Source organism: Phalacrocorax carbo, chromosome 3, assembly GCF_963921805.1.
Source record: "Phalacrocorax carbo chromosome 3, bPhaCar2.1, whole genome shotgun sequence".
NCBI lineage: Eukaryota > Metazoa > Chordata > Aves > Suliformes > Phalacrocoracidae > Phalacrocorax > Phalacrocorax carbo.
In genome coordinates this window covers 30516255-30533372 of record NC_087515.1, presented here as the reverse complement: position 1 = coordinate 30533372, position 17118 = coordinate 30516255, and the positions used below count along the sequence as shown (strand labels likewise).

Below are 17118 nucleotides of genomic sequence, written 5' to 3'. Positions count from 1 at the left end.
TTCTCATAGATTTTGAAAGAAAATGGGAGAGCAGCCTTCATTCAAATGAAACTGTGGAAGGATCAATGTAACTCAGCTAGCAATGGCATTTAATGTGGCTTGAAACTTTTGTTATCTCTCCTAAAATGTAATGGTAACGGAGAGGGGAAGTGCTGCTGTCCTGCCCAAGCCTCCCTCATGAGAAAAACTTTTGTGAGACCAATAGATTTCCCCATGTCCAGCTCCACCAAATATTGCAGGACCTCACGGATCATCTTGCGAGCTGTTCCATGAAGGCAGGTCAGAGCTCATGCTTGCAATAAGCTTTAACTCAGACAGACACACTGCCGCTGCTAACGCTTACACGAGAGCTTAACTTCAAGTGTGGGACTAACAGGGCCGTTGAAGCCCTTAATGTGAACTGCACACACCTTCTTCTCCTTGAGCACTACTCAGGTGCTCTGTGCTGTCACTAGTGCAGGAGGATGCCCAACGTTTTAACCCTGGTTTTGCCTTAAAACACCTTTACATTCTTCTGAAATAATTTCTGCTTACATGTCATTCATTACGCCACTGCACCACTCTTCCTTTTTTTTTGTAACAGCACAGCATAAATGTTAATTCTGAACGATGCTGCTGCCAGGTACGTAAGATGTTCCTTTTTTCCTCAGAGACTGTGGTGCTGCTCAGATGGAAAGGATAACATGACAGCCTGACAGCTTTTGTATGCATTACAAGTTGTAGCAATATAAAAGCAGCAAGGTAGCACACAGACGGTATCACAGCAAATGCAGCCCGGATTGAAGATGACAAGCCGGGAGATAATTTCCCGCAGCACAGGCTGATGTCTGAAAAAGCCCCAGGTGTGGCAGTATTTCATCCACAGCCTTCTGCCTAGAAGTTTGCACTGTAGAAATCTCTGGAGCCTTCCCCACATCAGTCCAACCTCTGAGCCTGCTGCATTTTCACTGCAAAGCCAGCTGGAGTTTGAGGAGCAATGTCCTGCCTCCCCAAAAGCAGGGATTTTCAATCAAACGTGGGTTAAAACCTAGCCACAGTATCCATCATACTGAGACAATAGCACAACTCGTTAATTTTTAATTAAGAAGCTTGATTTTTTAGCCACTTTAACAGGTGACGGTGATGCTGTGCAGAGTCAGGGTAGGGAGGGTCTGGGCAATACCAGGAGTCTGCAGGAGGCCCCATGTGCGGTGGCTGGGAAGGGACAGATGGGGCTACAGATTGTGGGCACAAAGAGATGGAGACGTGAGCTGCCAGACATGAGTGTTAGTGCTGCCCAGCCTGGTGCATAGCCACCCAGGCTCTCTGTACTTACAGCCTTCTGTAAGTCACCTCTTCCCCAGGCCTCCGCCCTGTGCTCACGGCCCTGGATGGCAGGCACCACGCACTGGGCTTGAGGGCTGTGAACACAGAGGGGCTGTGGGAGTGAGGAGGGAGGGACATGCCATGGTATCTGTGCGGCTCCCCTAACAATAAATAAGTGTCCATGCTGGCGGCAGGATTGCTTGATTGCTCACAGATTTGTGCCCTGTCCCTGCACTACAATGCCCACAGTTGTCCCCACGGTAACATCGGATCTCCCCAGCCACTGCCTTCCCCCTCCCCAACTCCCCCAGCTGTCACACACATGCACACAGACCCACCGCTCGATGTTATGTACCTCATGTCCACAGGATACCAGAGCAAAAGGAGCTGAATGCAAAGCAAGGGGAGCTGAACAAAGTGCAGGATCCTGATGGAAGGGAGCAGAAGAGAGCTCAGACCTTGTCCGCCCCACTGGTCCCAGCCCCGCATCCCTGCTGTGGTGTTCTGCTCCCCACTTCTCACAGCAGCCTGGCCCGATTTCTCCCAGGCCTGGGGGGTGATGTCTGGAGTCCAAGTGCTGGAGGCTGGAGGGAAGCCAGGGGTAATGCTCTTCATTCTCTGGCAGGAACCAGTTCAAACACTTTCTTCCCCAGGATTGTGTGGATAAATTATCCGCTTTGTTCTTCACAGGGATCGCTGAGCTCATGGCCTTCAGGCTATGCCCTGCCCCGAGCTGGGGTGGAGAGGAACTGGGGCTGAATGACAACGCCATTAAGATAGATGCTACATAGTCATGAGAAGGAAATGGCCAGAGATTGGGCGGCTCATCCAGTTCTCATTCCAGTAACCCATGGTGCCACCGTAGCCCAGCGCTGGTGACAGGTAAGTCTGTGCTTCTGCTGTTTTTTCTCTCCTTAAAGGTCTTCTTTTGCCACAGGCGTTTACACAAGTGAAAGGTGCCAGCCTACCCAGGGGCCAAGGTGACAGGCAGGGATGCCTCAGACCTGGGGTCCTGCAGGGTAGCAGGGACATTTGACATCTCAGCCTTCCTGGTGAATGACCCAAACCCACCGCAGAGTCCAATGGGTCCCACATTTCACCTGGTCCATGGCCCATGGCCACCATGTCTAGCCAGACAAACTCACTTCAGAGTCCTCCCACCACAGTGGGTTCAGCCAGAGCCTTGGGGACCATGTCCCACAGAGATGGACAGCAGCAACCACTTCACCCCCAGAGCAACCAGTATCTCAGTAGGTTTTGAACCAAGGAGTCTGACGTGAAGTGCGGAAATCATTATAATTGGTGACACCCAGACCAACAGTTCAGCAAAGTTCAAAATGGGATTAAACCACATTATCACTGCATTTCTCCAGGGGATATGTCGGTCAGATGTCCACAAGGAAGGGTCAGGGTTAAAACACTTCACCTGGGAAGGGAGGGGGCGGGAGGCAGCTCATCTTTTTCTGCACCACAGCTCCAGCTGGTTGCCTGCAGTTTCTGGTATTGCAGTGCTGCAGCTCACACGGAGAGCATCACCTCTTGCCTGTCAGATATGTTGCTAGGTTTTTTCTTTAAGAAAGTGTTGGCTTAAATTCTGCAGCCACTGCAGGAGAAGTGCTGGCAGTGTGGGCTCTGCTCCGCTTGCCAAGTCAGCCCAGCCTCAGTCCCTGCCTGAGTATATAAGCTTTACCAGAAGCAGGTAGAATCACGCAGGTAACAGAAAAGCTATTACTGTGTTTATGTTTATAGGAGCTGGGCACTGGGGTATATTCAGAAATATGACAGGTTTTTTTCCCTCCAATTTAAACCTAAGAATAAATATAAGCAAACACATGGCTACTTTAACAATTATATTTTATTTTATTGTTTCTTTGAGTTTGAAAGCACACAAAACTTGGAAAATATCCCTAAATTGAAATAACTGTAATACACCAGAAAAATAAGGGCCTGATTCTACAAACTCACTCATGCGAGCAAACCTAAGTCCTAATGTTCTCATTGATTTCAGGACTTCTGCCTAAAACTGTGCTAAGCCCATGGTGCGGGGGCCAAAAATATAATCCTTTGAGTTCCAGACAATATTTTATGTACATGTATATATATGTATATAGGCATACGATACATATGCACATATATATGTTCCTTTGAGCTCTAAACAATAATTTATGTACATATATGTATGTATGTAGACAATATGTATATACCTAATATGTAGGTAGACAATACATACATATATTCATATACTATATATATGTACACATGTGTATGTGTGTATACAGTATATACATGTAAGTGCTTCTGCTCTACAGTTCACCATAAACGTGACTTGGACAGACAAGGGCAAAATCTTATGAAACGTCATGAGTCTAAGATTGAAAAGCTGAACCCCCCACGTGTTACTTCATCACCTGGCGATGAGCACTCCTCCTTTGCCTGTAGCTGTTTGCAGTACTCCTGGGGTGGGGACTAAAATAAATTTGATGCAGGTCTACTGAATTCAGTGAAATCTGGATAGCATCAAGGAGGCCTCAAGAAGCGTTAGGCTCCATAGGCACCCCTCACATAGCTATGTGTGAAGACAGATGCTCTTCTGAGCCCATCTATATGGACAGTGCCTTTAGGTGCACCCTCTCTGCGGGGTAGTGAGGTGCGTGGGAAAGCTGTAGTCCCAGCTGCTGCTGACCCTTGCAGGCAGGTATCTGGGGGTCCCCCTAGACTTTTATTGCCGGTACCAGGGCAGGGGACCGGGGTGGCTTTGGGCAGGGCTGTGGCAAATCAGGGGACCAGATGACATCCCACTTTCCCTGTGAGAGCCGTGGGTGCCCAGCTGGCCGTCCGCCTCTCACACCAGTGCCATGCCGTCTGTAACGCAGCTGCACTTCTCAACGATCATGTTGGGAAACTCGGCTGCTTCGATCTCCGTGCGGTTGCCCCTCTTGACAAGGTATATCATGGGGAGCGGGGAGGTCTCTGCCACGGCGCAGGAGCGCTCCCCATAGCCGAAGCGCCACAGTGAGCTGGGAGGCTGCAGGCAGCCCCCCGAGCAGCGGTAAGCCTGGTACCCTGCTGGCTCAATGATCCAGTACTGCGTCCAGGCGAGCTCACGGAAGTTGATGTAGTGTTTCTGCCGGCAGCAGGTGGACTTCCCCATCACCGCCTCCTCCTTGCAATCCCCAGGGCCCCTGTGTGTCAAGGGAGAAACAAGAACTGATGCCATAACTGAAAACCACACAGGTGGGCCCTGAGACATGACTCTTGGGCCACATTCAGGTTTTATTTGAATATTCAGGCAACAAATACAGGATGAGGAGAGGTCTGATTCAGCAGAACTTTCCAACTCCTCTATTCATAACTGTTTACTTGCGAGGGCAAGAGCTGCACACCTGGGTTGGCACACATGGTACAATGATTCAGGAGCAAAGTTACAGCGGAGGCAGTACAGACTTAGGTTTCATACATACCCATAGTCTTCCAAGTCGAGGGTGTAAAGCACCAGTTCAGGTTTGCCTAGGGCTTTATCCTTGGGGTCCTGAGAGGTGAAACGCACAGCTTTGGCCATTTCTGAGGCATGGCTGCCTACCCTTTCTCCTTCAATCCAGACCTCCAGGAACATTGGCTCCCGCCTCTTGTTTCGCAGCCAGTAATGCACAGCCTGCGTCACATCAAAGTTCTTCCATCCCGACTCGCGTATGGGAACCAGCCTGTGCAACAGGGGCTCAGCATTAGAGAAGAGCCTGTCAGATAAAGCCTAGGCTCACAGTGCTGTTACTGCAGCAGAATAATTTGCTTCCCGGAGATTGTCACGTGCCTTGATTACATGACAATTTTTGCTGAGTGCTCTGGGGAAGCACCTATGGCAATTAACTCATACCTCAAAAAGAAGCATGCAGATCTAGCAGACCCTGAAGAGCTAAATAAAACCCTTTGTGTGTGTTCATGTCGAAGTATTCATTCATGCTCATGTAGAAATATGGCAGTGCAGGATTATATGCAGCCTCAGTATTAGTGACAACAGCCTGGTAAACATCACTACTCCCACCTGCTCCTGTCCTAGCTGTATTAGGGCCATAAGTTTCTACACATCCAGAAAATTGTTTTGATGTCTAATTCTGCCTTCAAGGGTTGTAAAACTTCCGCAGAGCTCAAGGCTACAGAATCAGATGCTTTTTTTGGATAATTTACTTATTCAAACCAGCTAATGAAATGGCCAATGGAACAAATACCAGCAGCCAGTAACCCATGTGAGTTAAAGAGTGAAAGAGAAGTGAGCCAGGTGAAGGTTTTTAGAGGGGAAGACCTAGCAGTACATGGCATCGTTTGACACAGAAATAGATTATTTCAGTGAATCATCCTATATTGCAGTCTTAACCTAATATCTGCTCTTACGAACTCATTCTGGGTTTAAAGACTATGGAGCCTGATTCTACAGATGTAACCCCATCAGACTGACCGGAGGCACAAACACATGACAACCAAACCCAGCCCAGGGGACCCATACCCCATAACTAGAGTCTTGCCTTCAGGAGAGGTCCTTTTCTTACCGGGAGTCTACCAGGGAGGTCCTGTTGGTACCATCATGCTGCCGTTGCACCCAGTACACGCTGACTCTGGCATTGGAGACAGGCCTGTGAGACTGCTTGGCAGGCAAGTTTGCTCTGTCCAGAGGCTTTTTGAAGAGTTTCAGTTCAGCCATTGTCACTTCACTGTTTTTAGGTATTCTGCCCTCCATGTCGAACATCAGGTTCTGGCGTGTGGTGGTGTCAGAGTAGAGGACTTCTTCTGCCACGCCTGTGCACGTTGGGAACAGAAAAGACAGCCTGCCATTGCCATCCTGGTGAGCAAAACCCACCCACTTTGTCTACAATTATCATCACAACACACACTTTTCATGCTCCCAAGATGAGCCCTTGTGGCAGAAACACCCACTAAACACACCTTTTCTAATGCATACTTGAATCAATGTCTTGCAAATGCCCTAATTATTCTTCTATGTCTGAGTGTCTGCAACCTGGAGGCAACAGAAAGAAATCTCCTATATTAGTTTCCCCCATATTGAGCAGACATCTCTCTGCCAGTGCTGGGCACCGAAGCAGGAAACTGTACCCTGCTTGCAATGAAGAAGTGAATTTACTTTTTTTTTTTTTTTACGTTGTTTTTCCACCTGCCCAAAATGTCACCTGTGTACCAAGGCTTTTCTCTTCCCTCAAGCTCCAGCAGCAGCCTGCCCTTTGCAAGGACTGTAGGACTCCCTCTCCAGGTGCAGGGAGTTACTAGTGCATGTTAATCTTAAAGATGCTGTTACATGCATCTCTTTGACCCAGCTCAGGTTTAAAGCCAGACCCAAGCCTCATTCCCCCGATGGGTTTGCCTCTGCCTGTCCTGTGGCCGGCCGGGCGAGCGTGGGCAGCTTCCCCTGGCAGCAGCACAGTGCTTTCTGAGTTCCCGACAGTGACACCAGAAACATTACCTGCGTTGCCAGGGATCCCCCTAAGGATGCCGGCCAGGCTTGGCAAAGCTCGGCGCTTTACCCTGTGGCGCTTCAGCATGGAGATGTATTTGTTCTTTATGTGGTCTGGGATAACCAGATCCACTAAGTCTCTCTTATGAAGTTTAGGGACCTCAGAGAGCCCCAGCTGCTTCAGCAACACCTCCTTGAAACCTTCCTGGGTAAATGCTTGGACCGTGATGACCAGGCAGAGCACGCAGAGCATCTCGGCAAACCTCGCATCCATCCTCCTCCCTCGGTGAAGCAGCCACCTGACCAGCAAAGACGAAGGGGGGATCTCCCTGGGGCTGCTCTCAGCAGCGATGTGGTGACAGGCTGCCTGAGCGGGACAGAGGTCCCCTGCACCAGGGTTTTATAGCCAGCCTCGTCCCACAAGCACAACAAATTCCACAAGTGGGGACGAAGCAGAGGACTTAAAAGGATCACTCCCCAGTCAGTAGACACATGCCAGTTTAACACCTTCATCTACTGCAAAGTTAATACAAGAAGGTTTAGGGGAGCTTCCAAATTCCTTCACGGGGGAGAAGTTTCCATCCTTTTTTAATTCCCTGTAAACTTTTGCCCAGAAAACTTTTGCTCAGCCTAGGTCAGGGAGGAAACACATCTGCAGAGTACATTGCTTTATGTACCACACCATATGATTCTTAAAGGAAGCGTCAGTCTTTACCGCAGGGGACTTGCTACCTAAACCAGCCAATATCAATCAGGAGAATAATGCTTTAGCTGGAAGTCCATCTTTATGACAAGCACTAAAAAATCATTTAAAATCTTTTTTTGGGTGGTAGGTACTGCTTTGATCTCTGAATATTTGTATCAAGCGTATGAATCAGGGCAGTGAATCACAGCAGCTGAACGGTTTATGGCCTTTTACGCTACTTCTGAATCACAGAAGGTGGAAGATGTACAGGCCTGACATTTTAGAAAAATGTCCCATCACTCTTTATGGATTCCTGTGGGTTTCATAATACTTGTGCTTAAAAGAAGTCTTCATATGAAGGCAGATCACCTTTCAGTGAACATGAGAAACTACTCTGCTCTTCCATAACATGGATGAAGAATATTGGTATTTTGAACACTATTAACAACCACAATAGAGAGCTCTCTCCGGAGAGCAAAGCTGACCTGGAGGCTGGGGGTGGGATTGGATTTTTGCCTTGAAGTCAACCTTTAAACTTGAAGCTCACATCCTTTGCTTCCCCTGCCTTTACTGGCATAAGATGCAGAAGTCTATTTTTTAAACCAATCCCAGGGGAAGGGAATTGAAAAATATAAAATGTGATCGATAAAACGTGTGAAGGAGCATGGCACTTGGGGCAGATTCTCATCCTCTCCAGCAGTAACATGCCTGAGCATACTACAAATGTCTTCAGCGTCAAAAGTTCTTTGGATTTTATATGTCTCTGTAAATTATTTAAAATTGGTCCAGCTTCATCCAATGTCCACTCTGAATGGTGTGCCCTGAGAAAAGTCTGGCTGGAAGACCTGATGCAATGAACTTGTACAAAAGCACCCTGTTGTGGTTCATCCCTCATTAAAACAAGTGTCAGCCGAGGCAGCCTGTTTTGTACGCAGAGGAAAGCAACAAAGCCGCCTGAAAGACCCTAACTAAACACTTCTGTTACTGCTCATTTTGTCTTTATAACCTTTCAAGAAACTTGTCTCCTTAAACATGATAAAGCCTCCATCAGATGTTAAAGGGGCACCTTATTTAGTTGAATTGCGTTTTAAGGCTAAAATGGAAACATATACTACAAACTAACAGTTTGTGCATGGCCCAAGGCAGTACAGTCTTTAATCTTTCCCCTTGCGTAGCATCTTTCTCTGAACGAATCAATATTTTCCATTACATTAATTCCCAAGACACAAATAGCAGTGAAAAATACCCACTTCATTTGACTGCCTCAACTTCAACTCATGTTAAAAACTCCTGCTTTTGTGAATAAAAGGAGGGAAGGGTTTTTTTGCTGATCTTTGTGAACATCTCAGCTCCTCAGGAAGGCACCTTACACCTGGCTGTTCCCTCCCGACTGCCTCCGCAGCTAAATGGCACCTGATTCTCATGGGATGGGACAAATGGAGTCACAGCATGAACCGCTTTGGAGCCTTGGGTTGCAAACTGCACCTAAGCAGTGTTCAGGTGGCTGACAAAGTTTCCTTCAGGTATGCTCTATAACTGTTGGCTAACTCAGTTCCAGCAGTGAATTGTTATGTTTATGTAGCGACAGTTACCTGAATAAACCTGCAGTTCATGGATTTGTAGCGGTCTCTCTTTCATGACAGAAGACCTGATCCTGTAAACCTTTATCCACCCAACTAGTGTTTGCTCTGGAGAGTGGTCCTACTGTGTCACGAGGGCTCTTCAAAAAACCATGCTAGCATGAAATGAAAATGCCTGATTGCTCCAGCAGCACCCAGCTTTCCTGGATCTGGATGTGATTTCTCTTGTGGCTGATGTCTAATCTATCAGGATTCTTCACTGTCCAATGTGTATTGGAGGGTGATTTATGGACTTCACACATAAAATAAAATTATTAACCAAACACAGTTGAAGCTCAGCTAAGAGGAAAACAGAGGATGTGGATTGTGGGCTTTTCACAAGAGAGTGATTATCTGGTCCAATTGGAGGATTTGTCATTCCCCTTTTGTCATGCAAACAAGAAAAAGTCAGGAATTTTAGAATAGCTCTTTTTGTGCAATGTGTATTAGAACCTGCATGGCACATTCAGAATGTCAAACAGAGGATTTAAAGAGGCTGCAAGGGATGAAGTATGAGCAACTCACAGTTTTAATAAAAGCCAGTACTCAGTGAAGAGAGAATCTCTGTATTTAAGCTTTTAATTTAGTTACAAACAGTTCTCTAAGACATTTGCTGGGCATATCTATGCAATGATTTTTGGTAAATAAATCCAATGGGTTCAAAGAGAAAGTGTGAAAGGCTTAGCCTAATTATGTAGCTATTATCCTGGGAAACAAGAATGTTTCAAATGTATTTGCAATGTGTCACTAAGGATCTGACTATTAAATTTTTCAAGATTTGAATTTCCATGGACATAATTATTTTGTATTACAATTGGGCCCATAATAGAACAGCCTTTGCTTGATGTGTGCCCCAAGAAATGCCCTGATTTGTGCAACAGGTTTATCATCCAGAGACGGGAGCATATCCCTATGTAGATTTTGTTCTGTTTTTCCCCAAAGTCAGGGTCTTTTGAATCTAGGAGTGTGGAATTAGAACCAACAGTGGTTAGGATGTGGGCATAAACTTGCCAAGTTAAAAAAGAATTTGAGTAGAAGTTCTGTTTCATATTCTTTTTCAGTCTTAAGCACACCAAGTTTTACATAGCTAACAAAACACCACAGAATAGGCTGGTCATATGAGGTGCTGGGTTAGAGGTTTCAAAAGTGGAAGTAAACTGCAGGCTATGCATGAAGACATACCCTTCCCACACTGCCTCAGCAACACACCAACAGTCACCAGCCAGTGCTTCAAACTTAATATTTCCAGCAGCATTTTAAACCCAGGCTGCATACCTTTAAGCAGGATTTCATAAGTATCTTTGGCTTCCTTCTTGACTGGCACAGTCTGCACTGGTGGTGTGGCCCCTGTTCCTCTTCAGGGACCAGCCCCACATCAGACAAGTCCAGACAGCAAGCGTGGAGCTCACCAAGCACCGCCGCTGGCAGCAGACAGCAGCTTGATTTCACTCAGTCTGGGTTTATGCCTAATTTCTAAATAGTGACTGAGGCAAAAAGCATTTCCATTTCCCATCTCTCAAGCTGCGCAGCACCTTCAGCGCAGGATGAGAGCGAGGTGTCTCTGAGAGCAGGACAGCATTTGCTGGGCTTGTGGCTTAGCCTGCCCTTGGTGCAAGCACAGCTGGGGGTGCAACACAGCGCAACACTGGTCCCCCCACCAGGGAGGCAGCCCTCTATGTTGGTGTCATCACATTTGTTTGCCACTTCAGCTCCACAGACCACCAGCCACCCGCCTGGTCTAGAAGTGCTCTGTACTGTACTGTATTTGTTCCTTGAAAATGGCGTACGCCTGCTGAAAGATTCTGGGGAACTATCTTGCCAGGGCAGTGGCTTTCCATCCTCCTCTACGTCTAGAGACAGCTACTCTTTCATTAGGGCATGAGTAGCTTGCTCAGTGTACAGAGCCAGAATAACAGCACCCAGAACTCCTGTGGGGCTGGTATAGCTCACTGGAGTTTGCATGTGCGTTCCCCACGGCCTCAGCCTGCTCTGCAAGAATTTGGCATGGAAAAGTTTAATAAGATATGGCCTGATAACATAAGACACCCAGGTTTTATCTGGCTCACAGGGCCAGACTGAAAAGAGCAGAGCCACTCACTGCTGGTTCTGATTTGTTCCAAGAATTTGTCCATGTTAATTTTTTGTGCCAAAAGGCTTTACGTTCAGCCAGGTATTGCTTGAGTTACCTATCCTTACGTGTGCATTTCATTGCATCCCCCCCAGTGAGCATAAAATAACAAAATGGACTTTACATCCATGTTGTGAACTTTGGCTGATACAACTCTGGGAAGTATAACTTTATGTCCCGTGTCTGAGCTGAACCACATTTATTTTGTCCTGATAGCGCACAGATGTCAAACCAAAGACACTGCAACCACAGCCTCAGTCCCTTAGGTTTACTCTGCATGCCAGCTAAGAAGCCAGTTTCAGGAGCAAGTTTTGTGGTGCAAATGATCATCTGCTTGAGCTATACAGAAATTATCCAATTCATTTAATCTAGGCAAGGACATGAGTCTGCTTTTCCTTATCTCCAGTCTAGGCCAGATTGAACCAGCCATCTCCAATGGAAATTTCTTACAGATCACATGTCCTGTTGGTTTCCTGTCACAAATGCTGGTAGTGAAGCAATGGGGATAATACTTCCTTATGCATTTATCCCACAATGTATCCAGTACAGTAAAAACCCCATTTTATTTGAGAGAGATATTGCAAACCTGGTTTGATCTTGAGCTCAGTTCACGTAACTTTTGGTGCTGTGTATCTTAGATTGCATTGACTTAAGCACGCCTTCCATAGGCAGGCTTCTGCTTTTACTCATGGGCATGTTTTGGTCAAATGGCCAAGACAAAAGGCTGCCTGTTTGAAGAGGAATGGATAAAATGTCCAAAGCCCCACCATCTCCTTGGTCAGCTGATGTCAGCTGGCTTGCTCGCAGGGTTTGTGTTGGCAGCATTTGCAAAGTGCCAGTGTTCTGGGAGAAGAGAGATCTCCAAGATATTTTCTTTTTACAGAAAAGCAAACACAACTGTTTAAATACAGCTTTTTCTGTCCCCTCAGCAGCCTCCTCCCCACCACCCTCGTCTGTGCCTTGTTTGTAGCTGGGGAAGGAGGATTTATTAACACTCAGATGGCTACAAAAAAGGCTGATAGCAAAAATGCTGACAGTTAGCAAATGCTGTTGAATCAGATAAATAAGCATACAGCCCTAAATTGCTTGTTTTACACCACAGTCCACTTCATTAAGGAATGTCCCCATTACTGAGAAATAGATGTGTTTTGTAAGGCCACCACTTAATTTTCTAGTTAAAAATGCTTCTTTTTTTTTTTTTTCTCTTTGCAGCTGTGTGTTTACACTGTAAAAGTTTATCAGCTTTTCTTAAGAGTATGTTTTTCCTGCTTTAGTGATGCAGGTGAGAGCCCAACTCCAGGCCAGACATGGCTGGTGAGGCACTGAGAGGATTCACAGGCTTTCCCTGCCCTTGGCGGTGCTAGCTACCAAGTTGGGCCTTAACCAATGTGCTCCAGCTAATGCCACCATCAGGGCTCAGCGTGCAATCCCCTCAGCTGCCTGTCCCAGAGCACGTCCATTGGCAGAAGGGAACCTGTGTGCGAGGGAGGTGTCAGGCACGCTGGAGCAAAATGCGGCAGCTGAAGGTTTTAACGCATATGGTACTATCAGGAGAGCTGCGCTCCATGTCAACACAGCTTTCAGGCCAAACAGCTCTACGGATTTCTGAAAGTTTGGTGCGTGTCCACCAATATGAGCCAGCAGTGTGCTCAGGTGGCAAGAAGGCCAACAGCATCCTGGCTTTTATCAGAAATAGTGTGGCCAGCAGGAGTAGGGAAGTGATCGTGCCCCTGTACTCAGTACTGGTGAGGCCGCACCTCAAATACTGTGTTCAGTTTGGGGCCCCTCAGTACAAGAAGGACATCAAGTTGCTGGAGTGTGTCCAGAGAAGGGCAACAAAGCTGGTGAAGGGTCTGGAGAAAAGTCTTATGAGGAGCAGCTGAGGGAGATGGGGTTGTTTAGTCTGGAGAAAAGGAGGCTGAGGGGAGACCTCATTGCTTTCTACAATCACCTGAAAGGAGGTTGTAGTGAGGTGGGTGTTGTTCTCTTCTCCCAAGCTACTAGTGATAGGACGAGAGGAAACAGCCTCAAGCTGCACCAGGGGAGGTTTAGATTGGGTATTAGGAAAAATTTCTTCACTGAAAGGGTTGTCAAAAGTTGGAACAGTGTGGGGGAGTGGTTGAGTCACCATCCCTGAAGGTATTTCAAAGACACGTAGATGTGGTGCTTGGGGACATGGTTTAGAGGTGGACTTGGCAGTGCTAGGTGAACAGTAGGACTCGATGATCTTAAAGGTCCTTTCCAACCAACAATTCTGTGTCCCATACCCTTACAAATTCTATGCCAAGTTTGTGCATAAAGTGGCCTTCCAATAATTGAGAAATGCCCCCGTTTTCACATAATATCGGAATACAGAATGTTAGGGGTTGGAAGGGACCTCTGGAGATCATCTTGTCCAACCCCCATGCTTGAGGAGGGACACCTAGAGCAGGGAGCACAGGAATGCATCCAGGCGGGTTTTGAATGTCTCCAGGGAAGGAGACTCCACAACCTCCCTGGGCAGCCTGTTCCACTGCACCCTCACAGTAAAGTTTTTCCTCATATTCAGGTGAAACTTCCTGTGTTCCAACTTGTGCCCATTGCCCCTTGTCTTGCCATTGGGCACTACCAAAAAGAGTCTAGTCCCATCATCCTGACACCCACCCTTTAGATATTTATAAGTATTGATAAGATCCCCCCTCAGTCTTCTCTTCTCCAGGCTGAACAAACCCAGGTCTCTCAGCTTTTCCCAATAAGGGAGGTGCTCCAGTCCCCTGATCATCTTTGTAGCTCTCCACTGGACTGTCTCCAGTAGTTCCCTGTCCTTCTTAAACTGGGGGGGCCAAAACTGGACACAGTACTCCAAATGTGGTCTCACTAGGGCAGAGTAGAGCGGGAGGATAACCTCTCTCAACCTGCTGGCCACACCCCTTTTAATGCACCCCAGGATATTGTTGGCCTTCTTGGCCACAAGGGCACAGTGCTGGCTCATGGCCAGCCTGCTGTCCACCAACACTCCCAGGTCCTTCTCAACAGAGCTGCTTTCCAGTAGGTCAGCCCCCAACCTGTACTGGTACATGGGGCTGATCTTGCACTTGCTCTTTTTGAATTTTGCAATTTTGCTTTTTTTGAATTTTATAAGGTTTGAATTTTATAAGGTTTCCCTTGGCCCAGGTCTCCAGCCTATCCAGATCTCACAGACTTCTGGCAGCACAGCCTTCTGGCGTATCAGCCACTTCTCCCAGCTTCGTATCATCAGCGAACTTGCTGAGGTTCCGCTCGGAATACTATTCATGTTGAATCTGTGGCAGTGAGTAGCCTGGCTTAATTATGGATTGTATTTCCTCCAGTTAATTTTAACTATAATAACTTTTGCTTCACCGGACAGACTTTCTTCTTTTGCTAAGAAAAAGAAAAAACAAATAACTTTTTCCCAACTCAGATAGATAAAGAATAACACTATATTCTAGCAGCTGTAATTTATTTTTATTACCAGGAGAAGCTGCAAAAGCAGAAAGATTATGAACTACATGTTAATGAAAGTTGAATAATTTGCATTCCTAACTTTGCTGGAAGATTTTTTTTCTGCAGGCCAAAACTAGAGATGAAAGGCCAAAGTGAGTGAGATCTAAAAGGAACCTCTTCTGCTAAGCATTGTGAGCTGTCATGCAAAACAGTAATTTGTTAGTGTAGTGCAAAAAAGAAAAAGGGCTGTTCCTTGCACAGAAAATTACAAAAACCAGTGCAATATTGTAGGAGACAAAATTAAGTCATAACATGCACAGAGATTGCAAGATAGAATCGATAAATATGTTAGACTTCTCTAATTTGGTACATCAGATGGAGTGTGGAGTAACTGCCCAAAGGCTCCCATTAGTCCTCACTAAGATATTTAAATTCAACTTGGGCAGTGCCTTAGCAAATATATTGATCAGAAAAAAGATAACTGCAACAGCAGGAAAACGAGCTAAACTACTTATATAGTTGTTTTCCATCTGTAACATCTGCTGCTAAAGTGACTTTGGGGCTACTGTGCATCAGTAGCTTTTACACCATGGAACCTGGATGTATTCAGTTTCAGAATAATTACTTGCACATAGGTTTTTTTCCTTGATGTTAACAGCCATGATCAAAAGGATGATGAAGCGGAATTCTGAATGGGTCCAGCAACACCACCAGACCTGCCTGCCTGAGCTCTGGGTGAGCTGGGCTGGTACTGGGGAAGGATGTCTGAGAAGCTTCCAGGGCGTGCGGGAGATTCAAGAGGTACAAAACAATCTTCTTGGAAATGATGATCTGCATCAGACTATAATCCCTCATCCCGATGCTTAACGTTCATTCTTTTTAAACAGAAAGAGCCACGCCGAACTGGCTGTAAATGTTGCATTGAACTTTGCAGACACACTTTCTTTGTCTTCAGAGTTCTGCCATCTCCTCAGAGAACGGCCTTAAAGGGCTATAGGGTTATTTGAAATGCATTTTAAAAGATTTTAGATCTGTTAATACCATTTCAAGTCATTAACATTAATTCATTTTTTGAAAACCTAGTGAGCCGTTTACTATTTATGCTGATTTATTATTTATCCTGTTTATTCCATTCCCCTTCTGTCCAGATTGGGTACCTTGTTACACCTTTTAGAATAGTGTAATAACAGATATCAAAAGAGCCCCCTAATTTTCTTTTGCCTTCAAACAGTGCTGCAATGTTCAGAAACGAGGGTGTGTGGATAGACTGCTTCCACTCAAGCGGTTACCACAAAGCTGTTTTCACTTAAATATTTATATTATCGTTGTATTGCTTTTGTACCTATTTTGGTATGTTATTACTTTTTAATGAAAATTACTTTAGTAGGAAAGAACTGGAGAAAATACAGTTCCTTGTGTATTTGACTCCAAAACAAAGGAGTATTTTATTTCATGGCACAGGTTAAATTATGTAATTTCCTGCCATGTACCCATATCTATGTAAACAAGGGATATAAAGTCTCGGATTTAACATGGCCCTTGTAAAGAGTGAAATAAAGCTTTGTGACCTGAATAGTTTTAATCCTTTTAGCATTCATACTACAGGACCCTGGGAGATGCATCATGGTCATTTGATTTTAAAAGGGAATCTAGCCACCCTTGGCCGGGTCACTTGAAGCGTGAAACCCAAACTTCAGTTGTGGTTTGTTTTTTTTTTGTGTGTGGTTTTTTTGTTTTGTTTTGTTTTGTTTTCTTTTCTTTTCTTACCTAGCCATTTGCTTATTCAAAAGCATTAATCCAGGAATGGCCAACATTTCCACATAGCAACCAAATGCATTTCTTTAGTTTTGGATTCAACATGAGATTCTGCAGGAATTGCCATGCATTTGAAGCTTCTACCTATCAGCTTCCCAGGCTGAATAACTATAGAGAAGACATGGTGACTAAAATTTGTTTTATTTAGGCAGTACGGCTGTTAGCTTCAGCAGTTGCCAGTACACAACCCAGGGTCTTTTGACAAATCATACACGTGGAGAAGATTTTCAAATGCACAAAAAGGAATTCAGAGTCCATTTTTCACTGATTTGAGCAAAACTTGGGTGCCTAGTCCCTCTTCGCTGCTTTAATTCTAAAATAGAGTCAGGAATATTTTACCTCTGTGACAGCAAAACTAGAAATAAATGACTACAATCAGAGCAGAGACATAGATGACCTGGGAATTAATTTGAGATACTTACTTACTTGGTTTGACTGGATCTGTTAGAACACCTCAAAGGCAGACTACAGGAAAACGGTGATTTCAATGAAGTTCAGGTTCTGCAAATCCAACAGAACGGATTTGAAAATCATGATGTGCAGCAGACTTGGAAGAGTGGCTCTTAAAACTCTTCAGAGGCTGCATCACTTGATTTGTTCTCAGTCCTTGTGGCAGGAAAAGTTACCTCTGGACTTCACCGTGTTCCCAGGCTGGTGAACTCTT

The 17118-nt window shown here is 45.6% G+C and overlaps 1 protein-coding gene across 1 annotated transcript; it reads right to left on the bottom strand.

The window, feature by feature from the left end:
* Window positions 1–4147: 4147 nt before the first annotated feature.
* Window positions 4148–7054, bottom strand: LOC104045646 (left-right determination factor 2). The gene is made up of 4 exons (XM_064448601.1): window positions 6773–7054; window positions 5847–6081; window positions 4767–5006; window positions 4148–4487 (listed from the first exon to the last, which is right to left on the bottom strand). The coding sequence occupies exons 1-4, from the start codon at window positions 7035–7037 to the stop codon at window positions 4148–4150; spliced, it is 1080 nt and encodes a 359-aa protein (XP_064304671.1). The 5' UTR covers window positions 7038–7054.
* Window positions 7055–17118: the final 10064 nt, after the last annotated feature.